Source organism: Pseudochaenichthys georgianus, chromosome 7, assembly GCF_902827115.2.
Source record: "Pseudochaenichthys georgianus chromosome 7, fPseGeo1.2, whole genome shotgun sequence".
In the NCBI taxonomy this organism is placed as follows: Eukaryota; Metazoa; Chordata; class Actinopteri; order Perciformes; family Channichthyidae; genus Pseudochaenichthys; species Pseudochaenichthys georgianus.
Window position 1 is genome coordinate 7861368 of NC_047509.1, and position 21887 is coordinate 7883254.

General features: G+C 40.2%; 1 protein-coding gene across 1 annotated transcript in view; it reads right to left on the reverse strand.

The window, feature by feature from the left end:
- Positions 1-8146: 8146 nt before the first annotated feature.
- The window catches only part of oprl1 (opiate receptor-like 1), a 95122-nt gene continuing 81381 nt past the window's right edge, over positions 8147-21887 (reverse strand). Inside the window, exon 6 of the mRNA XM_034087727.2 lies at positions 8147-13733. Within this exon, the coding sequence (XP_033943618.1) occupies positions 13189-13733 (545 nt within the window). The 3' untranslated portion in view covers positions 8147-13188. The remainder of the gene's footprint in view (positions 13734-21887) is intronic.

A 21887-nucleotide genomic window follows, 5' to 3' on the forward strand; every position in this document is an offset into this window, starting at 1 on the left:
TGTGTGTGCAGGGGTTGCATGAATGAGAGACCTTCCCCCACCACCCTTCCCACGCTGCCTGGAAATTATTTCAGTGTAATAGTATTGCGATAATTGTCTCGTGGCGACAACTTGGCATCACCGTTATCATTCTCAAGCGGAGCATGACATGTAACGTTGGCGGAGGTAAATGGACGATCTTTGTTTGCTCCGTGGAGGCCAACATGCACAAGGACAGAGAAAGAAAAAGTATTAGCCTCTGTGGCTCAAGAGAAATAACAGATAGAGTGGAGCAAGCATGACCTTTATTAAAGACACAATGGCAAACTGTTCCTTGTAGCTGTGAACAGATCTGCTGCCCACGGGGTAAGCGTTCTGTTGCTGTGGTTGAAAGAGGACCCTGATGTAATAGATCGCAGTAGTGGACAAAGATTAGTTGCTGCTGCCTGTGAACAGTCCGGCTATCTGTTCATTACGATGAAGTATCTGTCATTTTTCTAAAGATGAACATTTCTGAGGTCAAGGGTAGAGCTGTCACCGGAAACGGGTCACAAGCACTTCTGTATTTCTCGAGCAGACGTGGGCCCCCGCATCAGGCTATATAAATAAAATAGCTTAACTTGAAACTCCCTTAAGCACACAGCATTGTGGAAGCGTTTTCAGTTCTTTTTTCCTTCCAAACATGCCAACGTCACTATGTTTAAGTTTATTGTAGGTTGATGTATAGGTATGACGTATAGATTGCTGGATGTCTTACAAATGAGACTGAAAACTGTAACAAATGGATTGAAATTAGTTTAATCAATAGAACCAAAGACTAATGAAATATTAAATGCCTCTTACACTATCATACTATATTATATTTCCTGTTGTTCTCCACTCAGGATGGCGTTTTCATTTAATTTAATTTCAAACCTTTATTTATCCAGGTGTATCCCATTGAGATCATTGATCTCTTTTTCAAGGGAGACCTGCTCAAGTAGGTTCCACATGAAACATAAAAATATAAACAGAACAACAAAAAGGACATCTTACAGCATCATTACAGGGTTTACAATTTACAATAACTATCCACATGAGCAGGTACCAACAGCTTCCGATTGAGTAGCATCCAACCGAGCTTTAAAAACATTTAGTGCCACCAGATTGCTCAGTTTCCATTTCAATTGCCAGACAGTCCTAGCAGTTGGCACATTTAATAAAACCACATCATTCGATCTCAGGCAGTAGCCACTTAAAATTCGCTGTGAGATCAGGGAGCAGATATAAGATGGAAGTTTCCCTAACATGGCTTTATAGCCATGCAGTGGGGTGGTTTGTGAACTACCTCTCTGAAAGGTCCCAATGTGTTCATTTTGATGGACTATCTTCTGAGTGGTTAAACATTTCTAATGGTGTACCACAAGGTTCTGTTTTAGGACCACTTTTATTCTCCATATATATTAACAGCGTAGGTGATAATGTGGATGAAGCTACTTTAAATGTGTATGCGGATGATACTGTGATGTATTGTGCAGGTCCCTCCATTAAAGAGGCTGTTGTTAAATTACAGGCTGTTTTTAACACTATTCAGACTCAGCTCTCTGAATTAAAGCTTCTTTTAAATGTGGATAAAACCAAGGTAATGCTCTTTTCAAAAGCAAAAAAGACACCAGAGCCTGTTTTAGATATTGTAACTACGCAACGAACAACACTTGAAGTTGTTGCCTGTTACAAATACCTTGGTATCTGGCTTGATGATTGTCTCTCTTTTAAACTTCATGTCAATAACCTGCTTAAAAAACTGAGGGTTAGGCTAGGGTTCTTTTTCAGAAACAAGTCCTGTTTCTCGCTTGAGGCCAGGAAAAGGCTAGTCACTGTGACCTTTTTACCTGTGCTGGACTATGGTGATTTGTTGTATATGATGTCTGCCAATTACCTGAGCAAGTTAGATGCTGCATATCACAGTGCACTGAGATTTTTGACCAATTGTAAAGCACTTACGTATCACTGTACCCTGTATACCAAGGCGGTTTTGCCATCACTTACTGTACGGAGGCTCAGTCACTGGTACTTTTTCATTTACAAAGCCATGTTGGATAAACTACCTTCTTATATCTGTTAAAATACTTATTGCCTGAGATCGCATGCTGTGGTTTTATTAAATGTGCCAAGTGCTAGGACTGTCTTAGGGAAGACAGCTTTTAGATGTGCAGCTCCTTTGTCTTGGAACAGTCTGCAAAAAGAATGGAAAATTACCAAGCTAGTACCACTACATGTTTTTAAAGCTCGGTTGGATGCTACAAAATCAGATGCTGTTGGTTCCAGTACATGTGGTTAGATATGTAAATTGTAATCTTTGTACAGTTTGCTGTATGATGTCCTTTTGTTGTTCTGTTTATGTTTTTATGTGTTCTTGTGGAACCTACTGCTGCAGGTCTCCCTTGAAAAAGAGATCATTGATCTCAATGGGATTTTACCTGGATAAATAAAGGTTTTGAATTGAATATATAAAAATGTACGACTGACTGAGCCTCCGTACAGTTAGCGAAGGCAAACCAGCCCTTGCATACAGGGTACAGCGATGGGTTAATGCTTTACAGTTTGTCACAAATCTCAGTGCACTGTGATACGCAGCATCTAACTTGACCAGGCGGCAGGTGCATTCATATACATCAGATCACCATAGTCCAGCACAGGTAAAAAGGTCACAGTGACTAGCCTTTTCCTGGCCTCAAGCGAGAAACAAGACGTGTTCCTGTAGAAGAAACCTAGGCTAACCCTCAGTTTTTTAAGCAGGTTATTGACATGAAGTTTAAAAGAGAGACAATCATCAAGCCGGATACCAAGGTATTTGTAACAGGTAACCACTTCAAGTTTTATTCCTTGCGTAGTTACAATATCTAAAACAGGCTCCGATGTCTTTTTAGCTTTTGAAAAGAGTTCAAGTTTTATTTTCATCTTAAGATCTTGTATTTATCAGAATGTTCCTGCACAGCTCCAATTACCGAGAACATTCACAATAGCTCCAAGTTCTTTGAATTAGCAACACAGTTATATAACAGTGCATTTCTTATTCATGAATGAGGTACTACATTCATGCAGACCGGGATATGACTAAATCAGACTGGATAGGGTATTGCCACTGTACGAACTGGGCCAAAGACCACAGCCTTTCGATCTGCTCTAAAATTAAACATCCCATTGAAGCGGTCCTTCTTTGCAGAATCTGTTTTTCCATTTACCGCCAATCACTGGATTGTACACTTCCATAATGAAAAACAATAGGATAGGTTCGTTCTCCCCGGGTAGCCATGGCCTTGCTTTCAAAGTCCACGCCATCAGACGTGTAAAGTTGTGTCAACATGTCAGCATCCTCGGGCAAGATACTAACCCATGTTTTTCCCGATGACATGGTCAATGATTGAGTGTGAATGTGAGCTCCCTTGAAAAAAGGCCCCTTGCTGTGTATGAATGGGTTAATGATGACTTGTAAATGTATAAGGGCTTGTTTTTACATGGCCAAGGCGTATCCAAATGATATATTGGTGTGAACTTTAGGTTTACATTCCCCACTAAGTTATTTCATCCTGGCGACTTGAATGAACGCCAGATGTGGGTTGACTTTTGTTTAGAAGATGTGCGTATGCAGATTTTTCGTATAATGGTAGAAATGAGAACAGAGAAAGTGACAACTCAACCAACTACTCCTTGTTCACTTTATTATTCAACATTATAGCACTTCAGCTTATGAATAAAATCATTCATTATAAAGCACTTAGTCAAAAAAAATTCTCCGGAAAGTGTGTCAAGAAAATGCAAATGTCCTAAAATGTGCTGGACGAGTGGCAAGATGATAGGATTAAACGCACACTTTAAAGGAATGGTATGCTCATGACACTCATTTTTAAATAATTATCATCCGATAAAACAGACCAGTCTCTGCCAGTCTTTTTTTTTTTTTTTTAATCCGATGCCATTATCAGTGATTTTAAACTGATTATATACCGAAATAACATCAACACTGTGGGCGCCGCCATTTTCCGGACGTGACGTAAACCATGCGTTTGGTTTTCGAAGACACGTTGATCTCCATGTTATTTACTGTAGTTTCTCTCTTCAAATATGCCTCACTGTATCGCGAAATATTGCCACAATTCTGATAGGAACAATCCACGGAATGCTCGGTTCCATCTGTTGCCAAAAGGTAAGCGTAAGAAGTACATTCGGAGGCAGTGGCTAGCGAAATGTGGCCGGCCCGAACCGAAAGATTCATAGGCTCATGTATGCAGCGAACATTTCAAATTTCCGGACGACTACTCTGAGAGTATGATAAAACATAACATGGGATTTATGGAACAACCATTACTTAATGGAGATGCCGTACCATCGGTCTTTCTGGTGTCATCACCGACCAGGACACCAGTTCGACCAGTTGAGAAATCGCCCTATGCAAGTGTGAAGCGACGGAGGAGCAGAAGTAGTGCTCGGAGTAAGAATAAGGTATGTTATAGCGCATTTCCATTGCAGCGGCTAGCCCCGTTTTAACGTCCTTTAGCGTCCAGGCCAGGACAGTTTTTGGTGGCCTTTCCATATAGCGTAGTACCGGCTAGTGTGTATTTTCCCCCAGTTTTTTCCGGCCCCATAAAATCGTGATTCTATGGCCAGGGACAACGAAGCTGAGTATGCTAAACTAGAGAGGGAATCGCTAGCAAGGGTGGTACTACATGCATACATATAGTATCTTATATCATCTTCCTATTATACACACATGCATTTCCAAACATTTGGAGTACCTATGTTGCAAATGTATTATCTTTTCAATTTACACACGGCATCTATTGCACGTCTGTCCGTCCTGGGAGAGGGATCCCTCCTCTGTTGCTCTCCCTGAGGTTTCTCCCATGTTCCCTTTAAACTGTGGGTTTTCTCCGGAAGTTTTTCCTTGTACGATGTGAGGGTCTAAGGACAGAGGGTGTCGTATTGTCATACTGATATGTATGGTTGAATTCCCCCATCCAATCTCTTCACATTGGTCAAAACTTCTTCCTCTGCTGACGAGTCCGAACTCAAATACTCCGCCATGTTTCCGTGTGTTGACAAAGTGAACGCATGGATGACGTCACGATGACATCACGTGACTACTGAAAATGGCAAAAATGGCGGCGGCCAGACGGAATATACAGGTTTTGATAAAAAAGAGCTATAAAATCATTATTTACCGGGGAATATCGCAGATTTCTTCAGGGTATGGTTTAAACATAATGTTTCACTAAATACTGAAGTTTGGAATAATTATCTAATGAGTGGACCATTCCTTTAAATGGCAAGCTAGCAGAGTATATGAGTATATATAGTCTGTTTTTATTAAGGTTAAAATATTCATAAAGTACAAGCGCAAAGTCATTTGGATGAATGTGTCTGCTGAATGCACAGGTGCAGGTATAAAGGGAGAGGTAGAAGAGGGTTAGAGAGAACCGAGGAAAGGGTTTTTCATTTAATTAAAGAGTACAAAAGAATATGCAAAAGCTCTTAGAGGAGGGAGAAGAAGTAGTAGGTAAAAGCAATAAAAGGAAAATGAAGTATACATGGTAAGTGTGACAGCTGCAACAGAGGAGTGTGTATGTGTGTGAAAGGTTAACATAGATACAGCAGGGATGCTCTATAATGAAAATGGAAAAGAAGAGACGGAATAGGAGATGAGTAAGATCAAAGGGAGAAGCAGAAGAATAGACGTGCAAGGACTTTTCCTTGTGAAGTGAGAAGGCGTGTTTATTTTTCATCACGACAGCAGTCAGAATTGATGGATATAAATGAAAGATTACGAGGTACAGAGATCACGGAGAACAGTAGGACAAAAGAGATGAGCTTGCATGAAAACATTGCTGCTGTGAGTCATTTTGTGGAGGTGTTAACCACAATCACATTTTGAACAAAAAGTAGTGCACTCATGAGCGGATCTCCAACACTAACCAACAGATAAGTAAGATCATCTTGGCAGATATTATAAAAGGGATGCCTGGGCAACCAGGATGTACAAAGATAAGTGGCTTTGTTCACCTTATGGAAAATATACTGATCAGTAACACCAGCCTAACCGTTTAAAGTGTTAACAAAAGGGGCTGACTCTTCCTGTGACATGACAAAAAGTAGTAAATAGGCAATTATCCACAAAGTATCGACAAAGAAACATAAGTGGAAGTCAGTAATCACTCATGTAAGTATATGGATGTGTGAAAATGTCTGCAGAATACAGCTATGTAAAAGAATAAGGGTCATGATCACAATTAGGACCACAACTATTTTCTACTAATCTTATGTTTATCTGCTCACTAACATATCTTGCTGTGCTCCAACTTAAATTACACACATTTCACAAGAAGCCGACTACAATAGCCGCCGAGCAGCAAACACAGGACGGATCTGACTGGAATCAGATGACCTTCAGCGCTGAAAGGGCGACTTGGGGAAATTGCTTTAACCTTTATACTTCCACAGACATTTCGAACCTGTTACCGAGAACTCTGAAAAACTATTTTCAACGGTCAAATGGTTGTTTATGAAAAACTCTCAGTTGATTATTTTTCCCATTCTCCTGCTGCTTCCCGACTCCTCACGGTCACCATGGTCATCGTTGTGAAACCCTTTTCCCTTGTCGACCAAACATATTGTCTCTTGATGTGTTGACTTCAATTTAGAAGTTGTGTCCGGTTGGTTTGCGAGCCATGTACTAGTGTCTTAATTGTATTCATCAATCCACTCACCTCCCGTTTAACGATTATGGAACGAACGAAATGAAGGGACATTTGCTCCCTGTGTTTGTCCGTATGTTCTTTTATGGGTGTAATTATGTTGCCTGCTAGGAGGCAATACTTTAAAGGCTAGGTCAGGGAACGGTAAATGGCACTTAAACATGAAAGCCTGTAACATGATTTCCTGCAGTATTGCTCAGCAGGATGTGCACTACCTGTCTTTGGCTATATTAAGGTAGGCTTAAGTTAAATCTGCGTACCAATTTACCCTTTACCCCTCAAGTTTAAAGATATGGAGGATCATTTAATGTTTTGGATTATCTGTTTAGTTTATCTATTACTACACCCAAGCCCTAAAGTGTAGAGCAAACTGGTAATCTGTAAGGATGTACAGTGATTGCATTAAAACCAATCTCTGTAAATGCATGTCTCCAGCTTCTCTCCATAACTTCCATTATTAAAAAACAAAAGCTAAGATCAATCAAGTTTCTTTATTTTGTTGCTAGACAGTTTCCAATGGTAAATGTGGGGCCTGCACGGATCAACAAGATAAATACATCTTCTGATTTCCCTTCACTAACACGCATTACTGTACGGCTGTAGGCAGCTTTAAAAATATTCATGTGGATCCAAATGCTCACTGAGCTACTGCAGCACTTTTGTTATGTCTCCAACATATTGTTAAAAAATAAGAAGGTTTGCAGATGACACAGATACAAATTCATTTGAAATTGATGAACAATGAATAGATCAAATGTGAGTTATGTGTCAACACAACAATGTTGGATCAGCACTATTTCAGAGTGAAAAACAGTTGTTGTTGTTGTTGTTGTTGTTGTGTGTTGGTGCACTGTCAGCAAACGATTCTCCATCGTCGATACACATCAACGATCAATCTTAGTTACACACAGCAGGGTCTAAGCTATACCTTTTGGAAAATGAGTCAAACCTTTGTCTTTGTTTTGATATAATAGATGCTGACAATAACTGGCAACAGGTTTGATTGATTTGCATCTCCCACATAAACTTGTGCACTTCCTCCTCCAGTGAGCTGTTCATTCTTTGTCCTTGGACATGTGTGTGACAGCTCATTGTCTTGACAATTAATTACAAAGGAATTGTCAAACAACACAAAGAAACCACTACGCCAAACTTGCCTACAAGGTATACTCAAAGTAAAACTAAGAATACTTGATGGAATAACCAAACAATTTAATAGTAAAAGCGTATTTGTAAAGATGTGATCATTTGTGTCCCTATGATTGAATACAGACATATTGTACCTGTACCTAAACATAAGGACAATGGTAATACATGCAAGAATAATAATGTAAACATTTAATAAAATGAAGTGTGTTACTTACACCAAGATCTATTAGAAAAACGATAGAGTCCATACGACAAACAGTCAGGATAATAGATCAATGAGTCATAAACTACATGGCCATCATTTATTTTATTTTCATTTCATATGCAGAGAAAAATATACAATTTAAAATTCAAGCTTCAGCAAAAAGTCTCTATGCATCGACAACAAGCCAGCTAGCATGGTAGTTCAGTCTGCGATTTGCAAAACCGGAACAAGTCATTTTGTGTAGCTTCAGCCAGAGTCATGTGATACAAACAGCTCTGTCACCGGCCCCCAACAAATCCCCAATCATTTTTGAAATCCCACTATCAGCGAATTTTGACTAGACAGCATCAGTTCATTTGACAATGACATAAGTTCTTCACATTTTAAGCATTTAGCCGATACTCTGACCTAGTCCCAGCCCCAGCGTGAGATAAGAAGTGTAAAAAAACTACTTCACGTTTTTGATCACAGCTCAATTGTGTGTGGATTTATAGTTGAAGGTGAAGGGAAGTTTAAAAGTGGGGCCTTTTAAGCAACACAAGCAAAAATGTAATTCATTTTAAGCCTTAAGAACTGTTTCATTTCATAACTCAGGCAGCGAGCAAAATGCGGTCCACATGTAATACATAGATACATACCAGACAGTCTCCGCACAGCAAAAAACACTAATGCGTTTTTCTCTTTTGATAGCAATAATATTAATAACAACAACATCAACATTGTTTGTTTTTTCTTCCTAGATTTGGATTTTCAACAGGTTTTTAATTTGACATTCATGTGGTCTGTAAAAGGTAAACGAATGAAAGGAATATCTCCCTGCGACCAGATGCACAGAGGTAACAATACGTACCATTACGGTTGGAGAGAAAAAGTTTTCATTTATACACCAAGAATGACAAGAGAAAGAGGTCAGACGTTAAATGAGGATCAGAACCATATTTTATAGTTTCACATAAGTGTAATATTAAACATAATTTGTATACAGAGCTAACAGACGGTATAATGCACTTTGCATTGTTAAACAGAAATATGTTGCCCTCTTGGAGTCCTCTTTATGTAGTTTTGTGCTACAAAAAACATCAAACAGTAATACAAAATATGGTAGCATCTTCAGTTTTAACAGCGACAACAAAGAGCCTCACAGCTGCGTTATAGCACGTCTTCATAAAGGTTAATCACGTCGAAGACAGTGTCCTTGGTGCTCCGGATATTTTTCCTACACAGAGTCTGCTATGTTGAACAAAAGATGACCAGTATTCATAAAGCTATCTCAAAACAGTACAACCAGACTTATTCATCAAAGATACCAGAGGTGTGGCAAAAAACATATAGCTTCAAGAATGTATGACACTGTATGTGTTATAGAAGTGCCTATGAGAGACTATTTTTTCATTTTCAAGGTCACCTATTATGCAAAATCCACTTGTTCTTGTCTTTTATACATAAGCATACATGTGTCCCTCGGTGTAAAGAGATTCTGAAAGTTTCAGGAACAACGATTTGCTCACTTTGTGTCCTGATCCAGGAGGGGCTCCTTATTTTCATCTGAAGTAACAGACAGAGAATCAGCACTTTTGAAACAGGGCTGAAACAGAGGGGATTATGGGTAATGCTGCAATTATCTATTTGGAGCCAAACACTTCAGAGACATGTTCTGTATATATCTGATACCTATAATGATGAAAAACAGTACAATAGGGGACCTTTAAATAATTAAAGATTCTCTACTATACCTGATTCTTTAAACTCAAATAACCCACTGATTCCCATCCCACTGCTGATGATGTGCAATTTAGGGGGTTCACATGTCCATCATCTCAATTAGCATGTTAGCAGGTCTGTGTTACTGTTTCAGGCAGCATCCCGTAAGTAACAATGAGTAAGAAGATACATGCCCAATTCTCTAAAATGCCAATGTGCCAACACAACCTCTGATATTTTAGCTACCTGTACGGTAGTCATGAATAATGCAGTTAAACCCTTATATTCAGGCTTAAGACCGCTTTTTCAAGAAATACAAACTCAAAATAGATATTTTTCAGGTGTAGAAGCTCTGTCCTCAAAGCTTTTATGAATACAGGTCTGGACTAGTATAAACTAACAGCGAAGCACCAGTAAAAACACATTTCATCCAGCCGGAGAGCGAGCTTCAGTTAACAGACTTCACTTGATAGTTAAGGCAATGTAAGTTCATAGAATTGTTCCTCTCAGATAAAAGAAGACAAAATAAAGATTTATATGTGCTGCAAAGTGTAACGGCACCAAGTAATTGGTTTGTACATACATACCACAACCCTTCATGACAGCAAAATGTGTCAACTTGCTATTCACAAATACATCTGAAAAGAAATGAACACACACATATTGTTTGAATTCAAAGTAATTACAGTACATCATTATCAAACCACACGACCAAATTAGGTCTTTATAAAGAGACACACATATAAAACTAAAGGGGAAACCAACCCTAAAACAGAATCCACAAGTTATTCTTAAAGCCTGGACAGTTGAACTGCTAAGTGCCTCACTGAAACGGCAGCCAAACATGTCAGAGCAGTAGCAATATCCAAAGTGTGAAATGGTGTAATTGTTGTTTTCTTAAATTATTCTTAGTACATATTTAGCCTTGAAACAAAGATAAACAGTATTACTGAATGAGCCACTATCCTGAAGATACAGGATGTACAAGATATTAAAGGTGACACTCTGTTGTTACTGCATATTTCCAATGCCAGCAAATTGTGTGAATAGTTTTGAGAAATAGTTTGTCCTTACATGCTTTATGCAAACATTACAGAACTGTTAAGTGTTTAGTGAAAACTGTAGTGCACACAAAACTACGACAAATAGAACTACAACTGCGATCAAGCATTTCTGAAATTGTTGACTTGTGTGAGGGAGACATTTCTATTGAAGAACACAAGTAAATAATATTTACTACATTTAATTATACTAAGCCCAATGTAGTGTCCTATAAGATGTTGGCATGTAGTCTAATGCTGTCCAGGAAAAGAAGAATACCATATGGTTTCTAAATCAGTGTTGATTTCCATTTTAAGACACTGAGAAGAGAGAGAGTCCCTTTGTCCCTCGGAGGGGGGTCAGAACACAGTGACCAGACTCCTGCTTTGCCACTGTAGCGCTGGGAGTCAAAATGACTCAACGATAGCACCCCTACCCAAACCCGCCCAATGTTAATGTCACATCCTCAAAATAGCTTAAGTTCACCACCAATCCAAAACACAACCACAAATCCAATCCAATCCTGACAGCAGCTACAGACCTGGGGAAATCAGCGTACCCCAAAGTGTCTTTTTTATATATATCTTAAACACTTAATTTTCCATAACCATTAGCAATATTATAACCGAACTGTCGGTTACCACAAAGTCTAAAATGTAGTGGTTTGGGTGAAACTGAAAAGTCGCTTCCATATAACCTGTAAGTGTAAGCCTGTATCATTTACTAGACACTGATCACACACTAACAATTGATCGTTAACATGGCCTTATGTGAGATGTGCCATGTTTCAGAGATGTAGTTGTTGGCAAGTAACCAATTTATTCCCAAATCGATCATTAGGTTTCGGTATCAGAAATGTTTTTGAAAAATGTACATACATTGAGAACCAGACTTTTCCAGCTAATGAGCCCTACAATTTCACTGGCTAGAAAGCAAACTTTGGTTTATTTATGCAAATAAACTTCAGTCAACATCGCAAATGATGACTGCTTCAATGTTCACATACAGTGCTTACAGTATGGCGGCTCAGAGGTTGTCCTAAAAAGTGTGACTGTGTGAAATTGAAATGGTTCATTTTGAACCCTGTATACCCTAGGATACAGGCTTGTTGACCTCTCATGTGTTGACCCACCACAAACAGGCAAGAAAAAGGAGAAGGACACCCAGGTCAGGCTTGTCCTAACACATTTCGTCTCGCCGGATACCCCACATTTCTGTCCTTTTTTGCTGTTTTTCCAGGAAACTCTTTCACCAGTCTGTGCCCTTAACCCTAATTATCCCACACCCCAAAGGTTATCATACAAAGTCCAGAATCAACTCTACTTGTTGGACGGGGTTTCGCAGGCTATTTAGCTTCAGTACCGCTGAGAAACGTTGCTCAAACAAGAAATAACATTCATGAGTTCCATATACACAGTTTAGGAAACATTGTTCAACAGTGGCTTGTAGCATATACTTCTATTACAATACACCTTCTGTCTACTGGCTGTTTGATCACATTATACTTCGTAAGCCCTTCACATTTCTTAAAAGGGCTCAGCAGCATTTTAAAATTATGCAGACCCTTTTTTAGAGAACCGTCACAATGGGGACCCCATAATGGGATCAGCGTCGTACACAGGGCGTTTAAAGTTATTTTGTCTGAATCATCAACTGATGAAAATATAATAAACTGTAGTGAAGTGGGCATTACATATATCACATTTCATGAAAGCTTTCTTCTCCCGAGGCAGGTATTCAGTCTGTGGTGGATTCAGAGATCTTGGTGTCTGCACTCCTTTTAACCCTGTGCTGCTTTCATTGTCTCTCCAAATGTCTAGCCCCAACACCTACCTTCTCAAATACAAGTACCGAGTCAGATATCTTTCTAGAGATGCAGCAACTGGGTACCAGCCTCAGTTGAAAGAGTCAATCACTTTCAAACACCCCTTTTGTGTTTAAGTCCACCTAAAGATAGTTTGATTCTTACATTCCAAAGTGACTTAGCGCTTCAGTGGAGTTCGGGCCATATGCACTCCAAAATCCAGGAATCAAAATGGTATGGGCGATTTAACCCTAACCCCATATCAGGCACCGTCGCCTACGCAGACGTCCATCACCCATTCTACGAAAGCTTTCAATGTAGCCCATTTCCCTCTCCCTAATACTATATGTATTATATTGGCGTCACCATCCATATTTCTAAATCCTTTTCCTTTCGACCCCTTCCTCCTCCTCATCTCCTTCCCCCCCACCCCAGGCCAGTCTTCTAGTTGGGGGGCGGGGGGGCTCGTGCCGCTAGAGAGCTGTAATCTGGGTCAATTCTGTGTTGGAGTTCCCTGTCCCGTGGTTCTCTCCCCTTTGTTGGGGGTCTACCCCCACCAAGGGAAGCTCCACGCCTAGTCATGCGGGATTAGATGTCCCCCCACCGTGCCCACTACCATCAGCTTTGCAACTGTAGGCCGCCGCCACCTCCCTGGCGATGCTCCTCATCCGGCCCGACTGCTGGGTGTCCAGGCGGAAGGGCGACGGGTTGCAGAACTCACGGAAGCAGCGTTTGAAGTTCTCATCCAGGAAGGCATAGAGCACAGGATTCAAGCTGCTGTTGACGTAACCCAGCGCGATGCAGAAGTGCATCAGCACCAGCGTGAACAGGCTGCTCAGGTTGAAGCCCAGAGTCTGAGCCAGGACCATGATCTGGACTGGGGTCCAGCAGACCACAAATGCCGCCACCACCACCAGCACCATCCTGGTGATGCGCCGCAGGTTGCGATCCTTCTCCTTGGAGCCGGACAGGATGCGGACGTTGCGCAGGCGCTTAACCATCAGACTGTAGCAGATGCTGATGATAGCCACGGGGATGAGGAAGGAGAAGAGGAAAACGCAGGTGCCGAAGACAGGATCCCAGTGACTCTTTGGTTCAGGCAAAACCACGATGCACTCAATGGCTAGATAAAAGAGATAAAAGAGATAAAAGAAACAATAATAATTGGTAAGTCAGGCCTAGTCGCAACAAGGTAGGGTTAGGATGTATTTGGCCTAAGGCAGCATGAAGAGTGGAAGCAGAGACAATGATGTGTCAATCATATGAGCAGTTACACAAGCTTTCATTAACTACAGTCCTTCCTCGAAGCTCTGGTGACTCAGGAAGCACTGGGATCTAGTTTATTAGAAGCTGAATGGTCTAATTTCTTGCTTTAACTTCACTTCCTTACCTCCAGTCTGTGCGATAAGCTCGGCTAAACCAGTCTGATTGCACAAAGCGGATATTGATATCAATCTTCTAATGTTACCAAAGCGGAATTTTAATAACTAAACCTTTGTTTACATATTACGCAATTAAACCTCTGTTTATTGTTCTGGAGAACAATGTGGATGAATATTTGAATAACAATTGTTCATTTATAATGCAAATTTCTCATGCACATTTGGCAGTGATACTAATAATAGCAGGCAGGCACAGATCATTGAGGACAATACAACATGTTTGCATCTAGAGTAGGATGTGGTGACAGAGGAAACATGGAAACAGAAGTGAAGCAGAATAAATAAAAAGGTGGGAGAAGGAAGACATAAATACAAATGTGTACCGTAGAGAGATAACAAGAAGCACATCAAATAAAATAAAGATTCATAAGAGTTTAGTTTTCAGAGTATGCAGTGAAAGGTAAAATAAATATGTTTTGAACAATATGTTATAAGTAGGCCATAACAGCAAAAGATGGAGTCATTTAACATTTTAAAACAAGTAATTGTGAAAGAAGTAACAAAGATATTAGAGTAAAACTGACATGTGAACAGTCATTTGCACTACTGTACATATTTTTACTGTTTTAATGTTACCTCACCCGTTTCGAAGTGACTGTTATTTTGGATATATTGACAGTTGTGCCTTTTATTTATGCATCTTAATTGGAGCATACGTATATATGTTTGATTATGTATGTGTATGTACAGTATATATTTATATGAGTGGGTGTACAGGTATGTATGTATGTATGTATATATCAATGTATGTACAGTATAGTTTTTTTATTGTATTCCTCGGGCTTGTGAGAAACAGCATTTCGATGTATCACACAAACAGTATATTGACAAAAAAGTTGACTTGACTTTGAAGTTAAAAACTGTTTGACAGGAGAACTAAATCACATTGTGTTTCCAGCTTAAAACCCAACGGAGAACATTATCCTAGTCCTGCTGATCAACTGAATCAAAACACCTTGTTTGTCCAAATGAAAAGCAGCTATTGGGATTGACACCAGAGGAAAATCCTCTTATGGTAAATGGTAAATGGACTGTACTTATATAGCGCTTTATCCAGTCTTTAAGACCCCTCAAAGCGCTTTACATGTCGTTCAACTCAGGGTTAAATATCTTGCCCAAGGATACATCGACATGTTGACTGCACGTGCTGGGATCGAACCCACAACCTTCTGGTGGAAAGACGACCGCACTCCCTCGCAGCCACAGTCGCCCTTATCATTCAGTAAGCAATGAAAAACAAATTGAAGTGAAAACTAAATAATGACCCCTGAAGAGCAGTGAGCCACGGCAAGAGGAAGCACACACTGTGAACGGCTTCCTTTCCGGACGCTGACCGGCTGATCAGAGGGTAGGATTGTTCACAGATTGGTTGATAAGTCGTCTGGAAAATGATGAAAACGTGCAATCCATAAATCCTCACTGTCACTGTAGTATTGGATAACTTGAGATGTTCTTGTGATGGGCGCTCTGGATGAAAACTATTAAAGTTTTGACCATAAGTAATACAACATATTTGTTACCAGCGCATCAATTCTTTCGCTTAAGACATTTTAGATTGGAACTTTAGTGGTGGACAGGTGGACAGACGTTGAAACAGACCGAAGAGCCATGCTGCAAGGAAGGTCCAAAACCAGAGAGGACACCTATCATACCTTGTAGTGCAAATACAACATGTCATGATGTGTACTCTTTATATGTTTTCCATTGATTAACAAACTATTAGTTATGTTAAATATACAGTGTGGGTGGAGATCATTCACAGCGATCCTGTAATCGGATAAATGTGGTTTTAATGTCGAGTTATTCTCTATTATTGACATTGTTGTTATGGCAACGCTATCTGTAGAGTGTGTGTTGTTGCCGTTGTGTTCTCGCATTAAAGTTACACTGGATACATCTTTGAGCAGTTTGTTTGAGGAGCCCTGCTTTTTCCTTTTGTGCGCCTCGGGAACATTCTGTGAAACCTTCTCTTATGTTTTGATAAAAGAACCATTTTAGAATTATACACACAGCTATTTTTGCACTTGCTGAAAATCTGACATTTGGATCTTAAGTTGTTTAAAGTTTTGAACTGCCTTCAGCAGCAACCCTCCTGTTGTCTTCGGGTCAAATCGGACCGATTTACTACTTTCATCAAGCATAACTTTTTAGTTTTACATTCGATTGCTTTAAGGCTTCATGATATCCTCCACAGTAGACATTTGAACATATACAATTGCTGATCACCACTTTCATTGCATTTTGGAGGATTTAGTCAACTTTGTAACACCATGGTGACCGCCATAAAGAAAAGGAATTAGTAACCATCCAGATTAGATCAAACACACACACAAACACACACACACACGCACACACACACACACACACACACACACACACACACACACACACACACACACACACACACACACACACACACACACACACACACACACACACACACACACACACACACACACACACACACACACACACACACACACACACACGCACACACACTCTCTAGATGTGTGTGTCCCCTTATGTGCCCAATCCCCCCGCATGGATCACACCTGGCACACGCAGTACATGTTCAGTGTATATTCTTTGAATATTTACTGCAGTTCTTCATGTATTCCAGTAGTCTGATACAATATGTACAGTTTGAAAGGGTGTTAAATGAAATTTGGTGATGATTAATGGTTTTTGTGTTAATGTAATAGCAGTTAAAACAGGACCGTTCAAATTTGACCGTGAACACCAAAGTAAGGGGGGAAACGAAGACAATAGGAGGGTTGATACTTTCTTGCTAAAAAGCAGACCGCCTGGTGAAGCACAGAGGGATGAAAAGAAAGAAAAAACATGCTCTACATTATAATTTTTTGACAATCCATTTCTCAGAGAATCAACAAAAGGTCAAAAGCCATTAGATTTGTTTGCCATTAGACGCATATCATGTTTAGCACGTTGTATGTAGTGAGCAGAGATTTAAGTATTTCTTTCAAAGCCAGATGCTGTTTGTACGGCCAGGTCCTGAGGCTTAAAGGTGTGGCAGAAGAACCTTTCAACTGTGTGCCTTCTTGTGACTGATTGTGAACAACTATGCTTTTTATTAATTAGTGAAGTTTTAAAAACCCTCAAGAACTTTAAATATGTTCAACCTAAAACATTACTGTATGCAAAGTATGTTTAGCAGTGATAGTTTATAGCATTATGTCTATAAATCAAGCGGTTTGTTTTGCCTTATTTTGCTTCCACTTAAGTCACAAGAAGCTTATCATACTTATGATGTCGTGTAGGTGGCTATACAAGAAACATAAATGGAGTGTCTTTGAATTAAATCCTTATACTGTGTTTGCAATGGGACGATAAGGCAAGAAGTACAAACAAAATAAACACACACACACACACACACACACACACACACACACACACACACACACACACACACACACACACACACACACACACACACACAGACACTGCATAAATAGCTGAGATAAAGCAAGATCAAACACATATAAATTCTAACTGTTAAAACAAACGGTTGATATTATTCCATTTGGGGGGTGCACCTCGCAGGGCAATGAGTGTGTGTGATTTATCGTGTGTGTGTGTACCCTGTATAAATGGAAGCTGTATCCGTGGCTCCGTTACTGCCATGATCCAGCCGTTGATTAAAAACACAGTCAAAGCCCTGGTGAAAGGACAGGAACCGTTCTTACCGGCCTGACAGGGAAGTGTACGTGTTTTATAAGAATGGCTCTCTGGCGGAAATGAAGGTCTTAAATCTAATGTCAACAACACCGACGTATATAATAATGGTATTGATCCCCGAAGGTGAATAAGCCTTCCTCAGGGAGGGTCAAGTGGACCAGCAACCATGGTAACCATCTCCAAATTCAGGGGCAAAATCCATTCAGGGCTGTGTACGTCACAGCGTATTGACATCCAATGAGAAAAACTAAGAAAAGCATGGCTGCTGCTCCGATTCGAATCGATCGACTGCTATTGTGTTTTTGGTAAAGCATAACCCTAGCCCTAACCTTTGCCCTACTGCTTGTGACTTTAGTACGCTCCGTTATTAATCAATCCAACAGAATTGTTTTCCGGCGTGATGAAAAACGTTCCTCTCACATTACTATAGACCAGGGGTGTCCAAACAAACACCACTCACAAGAGGTGTGTTGCCTCATAAGTTATAAGTTAGACACATCTATCACATGTAGGTCAATTATGGTTGATATTGATGAAATATACACACAGCTCTCCGTAGGGTTTCATGTATTGTGTTGGCAGCTCATTCCTTAAAACAGGAGGCTCAGATTGCTCATAAGAGGAAACAGAAGGGTATATTTCAATGTTGTTACGTAAATGTGTCATTGGGCTTTTTTCTTATCAACTAAGATTTGTTAGAAAATGTTTTCAACTTTAATTGACTGACATTGGGCTTATTAACACTGTGTTATATCTGAACATATCTATTTAAGAAGTACAATAGCAGATGTTACAGTTGTGGGCCATATTTCATTATACTTTTTTTAATTTGCTGAGGGCCGATTCAAAATGGTCCGCGGGCCGCATTTGGCCCCCGGGCCGTAGTGTGGACACCCCTGCTATCGATCATCTTCTCATTTCTACCTTCATTTTTACCCTTTTCACCCGAGCTCATCTTGAGGAAACTGCCCTCTCTCAGTCACTCTCCCTCTATTCTTCACAAGCTGCTGACATTTTTTGACAGGCAGCCTTACGGACAACTGATTTATTTGAGAAAGGCTGACAGCTCTTCAGCACACTGATACAAACCACAGCATAAAGACCTAAATAACTACAGATCCAGCTTCTAATAGCTACATGATGATCATAAAACATAGTGGCAGTGGCTCAGTCTGTAAGGACTTGGTCTTGGAACCGAAGGGTCGCCGGTTCACGTCCCGATCGGACCAACAAAAACAAAAAGCTGGAGAGGTGCCAGTTCACTGCCCTTGAGCAAGGCACCTAACCTCGAAACTGCTCCCTTCACCTTTACTTGTCCAGGACTAAAACAGGCTTCCTACTGGGGGTTTTCTGATGACATTTAGATGGTCAATAAATGAAGAAAAACACTAATTAAATGAGCTTTCTCTAGTTTACCCAGATGGCCTGCTGCATTAATGCACACACATTCTAAAAAGAAACATGGGATTTCCTGGTAATACTTCCATAGACGTACACTTTTCAGTCATTTGACAAGAGACATTGATTACCTCTGCTCTCATCGCTCTGAGGAGCTTATAGATAGAAATCTCAGGGATGGGATTTATTGCGGTTCCATTAAAGCTTCCCTGCATCGCTGGACGAAGCGCTCGAAAAGGTCAGGCTGCAATCACTGGATAGCTGTTAGCGACAGTCAATCAATGGCTGTTCTGAAATATCTCACCTTTTGAAATGTCAATGCCTGACGTTTTCCTTCCATTTTCACGCAAACTAGGGTTGCCCTATTTTTTAAAGCACGCAATGAATTAGTATTCACGATTAGTCCAGGTGAACCTTCATTAGACAAGGTTTATTAGCCACAAAGCCTCTTTATCATGTTGGAAGAAGCATTGAAGCTGTTTCTACGATAATGAATGATTGGCTCAGGTGCTCTCCGCTATGGTCTTAAATGCATTCATCGTCCTTTACTTTCTTTATAGTTCGAGTTAATTTGTCCAAATCAAAAAGTCAAATTCTGTTTGCACTGTAGTCATTATTGCTGCTTTCTCTAGTGTTTTCCTGTGGAGGACTTTGGACAGGTTCTACCTCTGAGACTCTTGACGTCACCAGGTTGGTCTTTTTGCCTGTGACCCAGCCAACAAGTAAACTGTAAATAGACCACATTCATACATTAATACATGGCATTTCTGGTATGCAATACAACCCCCAACCATCCCTACGTAGCAAACCCCTCTTTGGATTGGGATTTACAATATATGTATGTGAACCAAAAACATTGTTGCATTCTAATCCACATACCTTACTACTAGTAAGGGTCTAGTAAGTTACTAGACGCTTCTGCCTTTATATTAACAGCACATACATTACATGTCATGTGCTAACCCTAACCCTTTATCCAAAGCGACTTACATACATTCAGTACTGTGGACAATCCCCACAGGAGCAATTTGGGGTGAAGTGTTTTGCCCAGGGACACAACGACATGCTGACTGCAGTGGGACTCGAACTTGCTACCCCCTGATTTGCAGTCCAGCACACTACCCACTGAGCCACAGCCTCCCCACAAACTATTGAATAGCCAGTGAAGCACGTTCATTTGCTTACTTGCATACCGTAAAATGCAATGGAGTGCTGTAGGAATCCCCACTATTTACGGCATGTGACTATTGTGTTTTTTAACAACATATTAAATATTTGTATATATTGTACTAGTACTAAAAGAGCAGTATGGTAGTTTGTGAATTTAGCTTAGTTTCAAAACAGGAAGCATTCTCCAGATATTTCTTTTGATGTGAGCTTGTCCCTATCCACTGTTTCTCTTCTCAACACTTTTTTCCTTCATATTTCTATCTTGACTTTTCATTCCTTCAATTATTTGTGAACTTATGAACCGTAAGTGTTACCTAGTATTTCTAGTCTGTATAGCACTGTTTTCTTTCTCTATTCTTTTCATTTCTAAGATGTCTTCTTCCCTGCTGAGGACAAGGACACTTATCATTTCACGTTTTTTCTCAAACATCGACAAGACATTTTTTCAATGGCAAATAAAAAGGACAGAGGGGAAGATAAACAAGAAAGAACATTTCCATACGATTTTTTCATGGACGCAAGACTTGTTCACAACAAGCCTGCATCACGCTGTTTGTAATAAAGCATATCCATAAAGTGTATTTCTGAGGTGTGTTAGCTCCTTTAGCTCCTGGCTGATAACTTGCTCGCTTAGCTGGGCTCATATGAGCTGTGTCTGCAGTTGCTCACCTCCTGTTGCATGAACACGTTGCAGCTCTCGATGAGTCTTTGCCGGCACTGCCCAGCTTATTCTCCCGACTCACAGATTCTCAGTACGCTCACTTCTTTATAGGTAACCACAGGTTTCACTGAAGGCATGTTCATACTACCCAGGCTTAAATATGCCTCACAGCAACAGCTCACAAATAATTCTGTTATCTTTCGGTGTATTTCACAGACCACTAGGATTTAAGCCGCCTGGTTGATACTGAATACAAACTATTCAATGACTTACATGAGTGTACAACATTTCTTGTCTTCTATAACGTTTGACAGCAGTATGAATGACAAGAAACTTCATCAAATATTTTTAAAAACCAGAGCCTTGCGGGCTACCCCGACCAGAGTTAATGAGGGTGAGATGTGATCCTGCCTTCTCTACCTGTTAAGGGTAAGGATCATTGTGTGCTGATGACTGCTTCGATTGTCTGCCACCATTTTTTAGACTGTATGGTTGACGAGTGTCTTTTGTGAATTCAATCATTTATTGAGCCTTAGGGTTTTGTTCCACTAATTGAATAACATGTCAGGTTTCATACTGCACCTATTAGCGGACACATGGACTGTAGTAACTGTATGTGTGTGACTGTATGAACCTGTCTCTTTCTTATGTATTCTGAGTGTGTGTGTGTGTGTGTGTGTGTGTGTGTCTACCTTTGGGCTATACAGCACTTTTCATAAAAGTTTGATCAGGTTATGTCAGAAGGGGAGAGGGCACAACATTCTTTCACACACACACACACACACACACACACACACACACACACACACACACACACACACACACACACACACACACACACACACACACACACACACACACACACACACACACACACACACACACACACACACACACTCTATAATTTATA